Source organism: Phragmites australis, chromosome 16 (assembly GCF_958298935.1).
Source record: "Phragmites australis chromosome 16, lpPhrAust1.1, whole genome shotgun sequence".
In the NCBI taxonomy this organism is placed as follows: domain Eukaryota; kingdom Viridiplantae; phylum Streptophyta; class Magnoliopsida; order Poales; family Poaceae; genus Phragmites; species Phragmites australis.
This window is the reverse complement of record NC_084936.1, coordinates 27,218,279-27,228,074: the sequence shown is the minus strand read 5'-3', so window position 1 is coordinate 27,228,074 and position 9,796 is coordinate 27,218,279. Positions and strand designations below refer to the sequence as shown.

The window sequence follows — 9,796 nt, the reverse complement described above, 5'->3', positions numbered from 1 at the left end:
GGCAGGCGGCTGGCGAGACGTGATGGTCATTTAGGAATCTAGGATCTGATGGGACCACCGGGCAGATTCTCTATGAGGACGAACAGTACTGGCTAAAAAAAAAAGTACTGCCCGCGTACAGCACATGAAGCTGCTCCATTCACATGAATTTCGTCATATAGGCGAGAAAATATGTGATGTTGATGATAACGCTTTGGAGAAATTTCCTAAGAAAGGCTCGATATAATTCCATGACTATGATGGTGATGGGACCTATAAGGTTTTTTTTGCTCCAATATGGCTGATTTTTTAAGTATTAATTAGTTATACACCTAGAAAAAAACGTGATAAGCAATTTAAAGAGGAAAGGGAACAAGCTTATTTTCTATATAAGGCACTAATATTTTGAGCAATATTAGATGGAAGATGTATCTTTATGAGACAATTAATTATTTAAGAGACTTTAAAAAACTAGTAGCACATATGTATATATTAAAAGTTTGTATTTTAACGGTAATTTCACGTTCGCTACTCGAATACTCGTAGATCTTATCTAAGAAATAAGACATTCAAAGTAGCCTAATAGGTAGAGTCGAGCTTTTACATGCAAGATAAAAGTATCTAAAGTATTCTGCATGCAAGAATTTGCGGAAAGGACGACGGGAAAGGTGGCGTACATGCCATTAAGAGCACTAGCCAGCCGATGCCCTCAACCACCTCAAATGTGTCTACTAACTTTTGGACTTTCAGACAGGCCAGGCACCGACTTCTCCTGCCTTTAATTTTCTTCTGTAATTTTCTACCAGCAGTACTTTACGCTGCGAGTAGAGGTTTGACATTGTTTCCTAAACACGCTCGTTTTATGGTGGAGAATATATATATAAGGTCTAAAAGGTGAGCACATTGTCTTTTTTTGATTTAGGGCCGTCATTTCCTTTTTAATTTCTGATTTTGTAATGGGACAAATCCTAGTTCTCTATATTCTCGAGTGATGCAGCAGCTAGCTAGGCAGTAAATCTTGCATGCGGCATGCCTACCTAGTGCATGCACTGCACTGCACTGCCTTTTGGTTTTGGATCCTTCCATGCTCGAGCCAGCCGTGTTTGTGGTACAGGGCACGCGCGCCTTTTGACTTACCTACATGTACAATTAACCTATGCAAAGTATGTTTAATACGTCTATTATACTATATATATATACACATATTTTAATAATGAAAATATAACTCCCAGCCTAGGTACCAGCAATGTCCGTAAATACATGCGACCATATCTGCGTTTGGTGCGCTATGTACACGCATGCTTTGTTACATATTGAATTGAACTTAGACCCAACTAAACAAGCCTGTTGAAAAGCTGTCTTTTAAAAAACTAAAAAACTAGTTTATGAGAAAATAAATTAAAAGCTAATAAGCTGGTCGAAAAAGTTTTTTTTGCCTTTTGACGTGTTGAGAAGCTAAATATTTATTAAAAAATTAATAGTAAAAAACCATCAGTCAGAAATCAACTTTTCAGCTAAAAAACAAAAACCTAAACACAACCAAACACAACCTCAATGTTACGATCGAAGCGCAGAAAAAGGATAATGCATAATCAGAGAAGCTATCGGAAATTTCAGTTCTTCTCGTCTTGGTCAGGATGGTGTCCATGGCTACCGGAATTCAGAAACTGAGCACTCACACCGTCGCGGAACCGGGTTCACACACCGGACGTCGACGGACGCGTTCAGTCAAGTATAACCGTGTTGGCTATATAAATCGCCGCGCATTGTTTTTTTTCCCCCCTTGAAATATCACACTGCCAGGGAACAAGTGATCAACGACCTGACCTCACCTGAACCTGGTGGATTTTTTTTATATTTTTATCTTTTTAAAACATATTTTGACAATAGATCTCTGCAAAAATATTTTTAAAAAACAAACCATTTTGCATGGTGTCATAATATGTAGCGTCGTGGTTGAATAGCAAGCACTGTGGTAGCTAATGTCAATTATCATGGTGCTATACTGTCTAACAACGACGCCAATAATTAGAGATGGCTAAATGGGCCATTCGGACCGGCCCGACTACTGTAACGGGCCGTGTCGTGCCGGCCCGTGTGTCTCCCTCTCGATCCACGATATGGTCCGTTGGTCATCGTGCCGGGCCGGACCGATTTGGACACAATTTCGACCCGACGGGCATAATACCACGGTCGGCCTGTCGGCACAGCCAGCCAAAAAAATAAAAAATAGCTACAAAATTAAAAAATATATAGAAAATAGAAAATAATCGGTTACATGCGTACCAGACCGGATCGTGTCAGGGCGTGTCGTGCCTGAACCGTGCTTACAGTGTCGTGCCTCAGGCCAGCCCAGTAGGTACGGCCTATTTAGACATCTTTATCGATAATCACTGCGCCGTGAAAATGATCTATTTTTGACTTTATTTTCTTATAGGTTCATACATTAAAAAAAGTTTTTTAAAAAAGGAGATGTTTTTTTTCAAATACCTAATTTTTTTTTATCCAACCGCTCATAGCAGTCTTCAACCTCGTGCTATCCGTGCCTGACCCAGTTCACTCCTCCGTCACCGCTCCTCCCTCGCTAACCTCTCGTCTCTGCTCACCCTCACCCTGCTCCCGTCTCCTCCGCTAGACCAACCTAATTCCCCCAACCTTCTCTAAGTAGGATAGCCATAGAAGAACCCAAATTCCAAAACTGCTAAACCTAACCCGCCGTCGGCCGCCGAAATGTAGGAATTGTGTTTTAAAAAAGCCCAAAATCTAAGACTTCCACCCTGAACCTGGCAACTCCATCGCCACGGGCCGGGCCACTGGGTCGGGTCGATCAGCTTGGTGGGCGAGGAGGGACTTCCGAAGCTTGATTTTGCAAGAGGTTCATTGGGCCTCAACTGGGCCCAATTCGACTGCGACAGGCGTCGTACGCCCCGCGCGGTCTCCCATGCACTCCAGTCTCCACTCCACTCCCTCGTCCCTTCTCCCTGCGCCCTGGCTTTGACCACACTTTACTTCTCCTAATCGCAGCTTAAGCACTGGGCGCTCCCAGCTTAAACCTCAAACCCGCGGGTAAAATTTCGAGCACCCACCCCGACGAGCCAAACCAAACGAGACACGGCGAGCCGCCGCCGCACCGCGAGCCTCAGGACCTCGCCCGACTCCCTAAACCCCCGCCGCCCCGAGGCGACGAGCCCCATCAGCGCAAAACCGTTCTCGAAACGCTAAGCCTCGCGATCCATGGAGCTGCTCCTCGCCGCCGCCTCCCGGCCGTCGCCGCGCCCGTGAGCCCGGCGAGCAACCGGGGGCTCGGATTCGGCGGATCTTGAAGGCTTCTCGCTGGTCTCGTGGCGGACTGGTCCTGCATTCGAGCCGTGGCAGGCTTGGGGATCGTCCCTCGAGGTATTTTTTGGCCGTGTAGCGTGGAGCGAGGCAGCCAAGTTGCCGATTTGTTAGGGTCTCCTTTTCGTGTCTACTATTTTCTCCCCTTCTGGTCCCGCTCGATCTTTTATTCATTCGGTGATTCGTGTGATCTTTGCAGGGAAAGCGAAAGGGAGCGAGCAACTTTTGGATCAAGGATAGGGGGGTAAGGAAAGAGGAATCGTTTTGTCGCTGCTTCGGTTTTGGGGTTTAGAAACTTCTGCCCGATGGATTTCTTCAAGATCAAGAAGCTTGGGAAGGGCAAGAAGAGCGCCGGGTGTCGGGGAGAGATAGTAGAATCCGACGATGATGCGAACGCCGGGAATGTAGCCCCAGAGGAGGATCAGAAAGCTGGCATCTTGGAGGGGAATGCCGGAGCGGCAAAGAGTGCGGGTGAGGGCAATGGGGTGGACAAGGAAGGGGAGGAGGAGGAGGACGATGACGATGACGATGATTTCATCACGAATGAAGTGAAGCGGAGGCTCAGGGAGTTGAGGAAGAACAGCTTCATGGTGCTCATCCCCGAGGAGGAATGCGCCGAGGTTGAGGAGGATGGGGGGGAGGAGGAAGGGAGTAGCTCTAGGGAGTGGATGGAGTTGGACGCCGGCGACGGGTTCCCGTTGTGCAGGTTTGATTCGCTGTATGATAAATACTGCGAGAGGATGCTGGTGTTTGATAAGATGATGATGCAGCTCTTGAAGGATCCAGGTAAAAGATATAGCCAATTGTGGATCTTTCTCATATGCTTGCCTATAATTTCTAAACATGGAGTCGACTGTAACATGATTCATTTTGCTCATCTGATGCTATAATATTTCTCTTAATAACTTCCTAGTTACCATTGTTCAGTTGCTCACTTGTTTGTGCTATTCTAGTGACCTAAATTATGACCATCTTCTTGTGTTGCTAGCATGGTAAAATATACAGCACCACTATTATATAGATGCTTAATGAATACTGACATCTGGTATGACCGTAGGACAATAGTTACCTCTTCTATTTTCTTTCAAAACATAGGGTAAAATCCTAGTCCCATTTTTATTTAAAATGAAACTGTAGCATCATTCAAGGGCAGGACAAACACAATGTCCGCTACTGTTGTTGTCTTCTGTTGTATGGACAATTTACGAATTTCACTTTTTGCTGCTGAAATCCATGGAACTTCTCTTGTTTCACTGAATCTCTTCTTCGAAAGACCAAAACAGCCCAATATTTTATGTTTAATGTTCTCTTTTGGCTTGACGATTCCATCTTCACTTTAGATGGACTGCTTCTTCTGCATGTGCAATTACTTAATAGATTTAATGAATTCGTTTCACCTGCCGTTCTCTAGAGTGCCAATTATTTTGAAATATCTGAATAATCCTTTTGACTCTTTCACCATTCTAATGGTTGGGAAAAACCTTGCTAGGATCATTGAACATCTCAAAAAAGTCTCCAAGATCAGCATCCAAATTGGCATCCACCCTGCGCAGCCTCTCATTCAAAAGAAGAGATGAGCTCCAAGAGGATTGTGAGCAACTTCAGCAACAGCAAAGCGAGGATGATCCTTATCAAACACTTGAGACTGCATATGTTGCTCAGGTTTCATTAAGCTGGGAGGCTCTGCATTGTACATACGTGCACCTGAGCCTTATAGTTGCAGCACAACCTGATAATCCTACAACCTATAGCTGCGCTGCTCAAGCATTCCAGCAATTCCAGGTTCTGTTGCAGAGATTTATTGAGAATGAGCCATTTGAGCATGGTTCCCGGGTCGAGATATATGCACGGTCTCGGAGCTCGTTTTCTAAGTTGCTTCAGGTGCCCACTTTTCAAGGTAAGATTATTTGGGTTATAGTTATTGCATTTTTAACACAAATGAAACCTACCATGTGACCATTGAAATGTGTTCATGTGGGTTGTAGACTTTTTTCCGAATTCTCCTTTGGGTTATAATTATTGCATCCTTAACAATTCAAACAACGCTTACATCTATAATGTCCGTCCGTGATTCATTTGTACTCTTGAGATTTCAGTTACAGTTTATGTGGTTCAGCAAATACTTAATACTTCCCAGTTCAAATGCCACTTATAATTGTTTAGAATTTTTTCTCTTAGCAATGTCATAGAAGGAATGATGGAATAGATTATGCTATTGTGAGATGTCATGGATTGTGACTCTTGCATGCTTATTGTTGGTCTCCTAGGTATTTTGATAATTGCTATTTGCTTGGCACTTAAGTTAACGCTGTTTCTATACATGAAAAAGGTGCTCCCAGAGGTTCAACCTGTTTGATAATGGCTTAATATTGGATTCAAATCTTGTACATTCCCAATCATTGTGGAAACGGTTGAGGATCATTATGCTGGCGAAAAATAGGAGTTAAATATTGCTTGTACACGTGGGACATTTTTTGTCGTATTAAATGTAATGCAGATTACGCCTTCTTAGGTTATTCAAGTGCAGTATGCTTTATGGCCTGTACGAGGCTAGTACTACAGCAAATAGTAGCTACTGTATAGCATGCTTTTAAGGCGTCGCCTAGGCGTCCAGGTGAGGTGCAGTGGCAAGGCGTCGCCTCCACCTTATGTGCATGCCTTGATTTCACTGATGCTCGCCATCGCCCATCCTTACCCAGTCGATTCCACTGTCGCCCACACCCCTCCGGCTCGATTTTGGCCTCACCCGCCCCTCTCTGTCCTGATTCCAGCGCCATCCGTCCCTCTCCAACCGCCATATCCTCGTCTAGATCGTGGGGTGGATCCCTGGGAGATAGAGATGGATGGGGCAGCAACGAGGTACAGTCGGGCAGTGACGAGAAGCTTGGACCTTGGAGGCTGAGGAAGTGGGAGGGGCAGGACGGGAGGGAGAAGAGGAAGAGAGACGGCGGCGGCTGGAGAGGGAAAGTGGTGAGGAGGACAGAGAGAAGGGGTGGAATTAGGTTTAGTTGCCTGTTGGGGTGGATTGGGAATGAATTGGGCTGACTTGGTTGAGTGGGCTGTGCCTTGAGCTGGTCCATCTATCTTCTTTTCCCCTTTTCATTTCTATTTTTCCTCTAAAAAATACACTCTGCTGCATGTATGGCTCTGTGTATGGCATCGCCTTGCCTCGCCTTGAGCGCCTAGGCTATAGGAAGGGGGTGGGTCGCCGCGCCTCGCCTTACCGCCTTAAGAACAATGCTGTATAGTCTAATATTTCACATGGTACAATCCAATTCAATCTGCTGTACACTGGCAGTATTAATGGGCAGTGATGTACTATGTTGAATCTGGGTTCTTGTCTATTCCATTCTCAATCTAGCACTATGAAAAATATTAGCAGTGGTTAGTTTTGTAGCATAAGTGCATAACTCAAGTGTTTTCAAGGAGATGGTAAAATAATATCTGAACCCAATATATGTTTAGAATTAAGAGCTGCATGCTTCATTGTTCTACAATTAAGTTCCATAATATGTACCCAAGCTACAATCAAAGTGGTTGTAGAGCTTTTTATTTGCAAATTTTACACGGATAAGTATGCCATGCACAGGAACTTTCTCAATTATTTCTGTAGGGCATGGGCATTTGCCAATATTTTTTTTGTCAGTCCTGTATTGTCAGTAAGACTCGGTAAGGCTATAGATTTTGAAGTTCTAGAAACGGCATACAGCTAACTGGTTTGTTGAACCTTAGCTTTGTGCTCCCACAATGCTTGGCTACATTACTGATGAATTCTTTCTAGTTACTCCTTGCATCAGATTGTACTATGATCTACAATAAGGCATTGCATAGAACAAGCTACCTTTCTTTTACTAGTTTTCTAAATTGGTATCATGTTAATGTCTTTTTTTGGGGTGGGGGGAGGATAAACTTTGATAAGTTATTGAACGTAAACTGCTGTTTGTATTGCATGCTTTTTGGTGTACTTAAATGATTCATGCCATACTTGTGCTTGATATGTTATCTTGTTTTTCATCTCTGTTCTCTCAATTCAGTTGCAGATAGGAAAGAAAAGACTGAAGAACAAATGGAACCATCGATTTTCGCATCTGATCTCATCAAATTATTAGAGGAATCTATCTTAACTTTCCGTCTTTTTCTGAAGAAGGACAAGAAAAAGAGTAGTGCCAGTGTTCATGGTCATACAGGAAGCTCGATTCAGCAAGTTCAATCCTCTATCGACAAGGTAGTTTTTGTTCTGACACAAACCTGATAATAATTATCTCCTTGATAATGTATATGATCTTTCATTTCCTTTGTTCCCGTGTTATTTGTCACTCTAAAAACAGCTAATAATAGAATTCATTTCTCCTAACATCTGATGTTGATCGCTTGGTTGTTGAGTCTGCGTGCCTTCCAAATATATTTATGTTTAGATTCAGTTTTGTGTTGTGTGATACTCTTTCTTGAATCTTGTTAATGCAAAAGTATCCAAAACCTGTAGAAGGAGACAAAGGTGAAGGAGCTGTTCAAGAAGAAGAAAGGGTGGAAGAACAAGACCTGGCCAGCCACAATGGAGGAAGTCCAGCTGCTGTTCACCCTGATCGATATCAAGGTCGTGTCACGGGTCCTGAGGATGGCGAATCTCAGCAAGGAGCAGTTGCTGTGGTGCGAGGAGAAGATGAGCAAGCTGGACCTCTCCGACAACCGGCTGCGCCGTGATGGATCCCCCATCCTTTTCCCCTGTTGACGCAGGGCCTCCGTTTTGTGGCATGCCTTGCCATGTGTGGCATCTGCTACTTGTCGAAAATAGCTGCTCTATGAAGCTCACACCATTTGCCTAGCTTATGATATGTACATGCCTTTAGGCTTTAGGCTGAGATGTCTATACTAAAAGTAGAACTTGAAAAGAGATTCTTGTTGCAGCTCCGAGTTCATGTTTGTTGTGCGTTCAGCTGAGAGTTGATGTAGGTAGCATGGCGATAAACTATTGCCCATCGCACTGGGCGACGAACAGTGATGTATTGCTCATCCCTTTCTTCCTCCGGGTCGGCACTCGGCAGCCCCCTTCCTCTGCCTGCCACCCGTGCCCACGCCTTGCTGTGCCGCCGCTTGCTTCAGCCGTCGACTCCGGTTGCCATCACCGTCGGTCAGCGGTGCCCGTCGCTTCCTCCCCCTTAACCTGTGGGGCAGCTCTGACATCTACTACTCATCGATCTTGCCATGTGAGGAGTTGTACTGCGTTGGTTGCGACTTGCAAGCAGCTTCACTCCCACTTCACTGCTGCAATCTCTGAATCTTTAGGCAGCTGCTGTACCATCCTGTTCCTCCGATGATTGCAATGCATGCAAACCCGGGGCACTGTGCTTCCGTCAAGGATGGGTTAGACGTAGTCATGCAGCTCGTACGAGCATGCAAGCAGCTCTGCTGAAAGATCATGATGCGGCTTTAGAAGAAGCTGCTGCCATGTCGAGTCTTCCTTTCAGAACACGCAGAGTCCGCCAAAGCTTCTTGCAGAGTGTACAAGTGCCTTATCCGGAAGCTTTACAAACAATAAAATTTCAGTGATTTTTTTTTTCTGACGGCGAAAATTGCAGTGACTTCGTGTCACGTATTGTCACCACATTCTTTATGGAAATGACAAGAACACATTATGTAAAATTATTATTCTTAGGGAGATTTAAACTTATATACTATTTTTATATTTATCATGTATTCGTAAGATCGGCAATTTACCTATTGTTTACAGTGAGCATGAGAGAAATGCAGTAGCTCACGCTAGCTTACAGAGATTGATGGTGAACAAGGCTTTGCCTGGCTTGGTTGCTCCTGTTAGTGCTGTGGTGTGCCTCTCTAGTCTCTGCAAGGCAGCTTCTCAGTCCCAGTCTCTGACCGGTGGGCCTGGCCAATTTGTTCGCAAGTGAGGTCCGATGATGTGCCGCGTCCACTAGCGTGAACCAAAGCCCATGAGCACAGTATATGACAGCCATCAGACCTGTTAAGTTAACGAGCCGTGATCACTATTACAAAATAGATCTTCACTGCTGGTTCTAAACTGACTTTCACTATCAATTTTAGAATCAGCAGTATGTAACAGACATTGATAGTTTGATTATTATCACTGTTAGATGTTGTCCACCGACAGTATTGTCATTTTTTAGAAAAATAAAATAACAAATCCTGCTCGCTGGCCCCACGCCCGCTCCGCCACCGCGCGTTCGGCAACCACCACTGCGCCACCACCGCTGCCGGTTTCATCCATGAGTGTAGCAAGATCAAACATTCATATCATCGAGCTCAGCGCGCATCAAACATTCATATTCACATCCACAGAGAAATATTCACATCCACATAAAGAAATCAATAACCTGATCCACATCCACATAAAGAAATCAAAATTCTGATTCACATAAAACTTCACCTCCAAAATAGATAGATTTCACCAAATCACGAGCTACAGCTATATGTATCAACGATTCAGATTTCACCAAACCACATAGAT

At 44.3% G+C, this 9,796-nt stretch overlaps 1 protein-coding gene across 2 annotated transcripts; it reads left to right on the top strand.

Moving 5' to 3' along the window:
- The first annotated feature begins 2,988 nt into the window (after positions 1 to 2,988).
- LOC133894928 (uncharacterized) lies at positions 2,989 to 8,254 on the top strand. 2 transcript variants are annotated; one of them, XM_062335122.1, is made up of 5 exons: positions 2,989 to 3,375; positions 3,515 to 4,101; positions 4,805 to 5,212; positions 7,350 to 7,540; positions 7,799 to 8,254. In XM_062335122.1, exons 2-5 carry the CDS (start codon positions 3,621 to 3,623, stop codon positions 8,042 to 8,044), a joined length of 1,326 nt encoding a protein of 441 aa, XP_062191106.1. In that variant the 5' UTR covers positions 2,989 to 3,375; positions 3,515 to 3,620; the 3' UTR covers positions 8,045 to 8,254. The 2 variants fall into 2 exon arrangements, with proteins under 2 accessions (XP_062191106.1, XP_062191107.1); XM_062335123.1 differs by having other exon boundaries at positions 2,989 to 3,430.
- The last annotated feature ends 1,542 nt before the right edge of the window (positions 8,255 to 9,796 follow it).

Coding starts and splice junctions, on each gene's coding strand:
- LOC133894928 (XM_062335122.1), top strand. CDS start 3,621: ATGGATTTCTTCAAGATCAAGAAGCTTGGGAAGGGCAAGAAGAGCGCC. Junction 4,102..4,804: donor GCAGCTCTTGAAGGATCCAG/GTAAAAGATATA, acceptor AAACCTTGCTAG/GATCATTGAACATCTCAAAA. Junction 7,541..7,798: donor TTCAATCCTCTATCGACAAG/GTAGTTTTTGTT, acceptor CAAAACCTGTAG/AAGGAGACAAAGGTGAAGGA.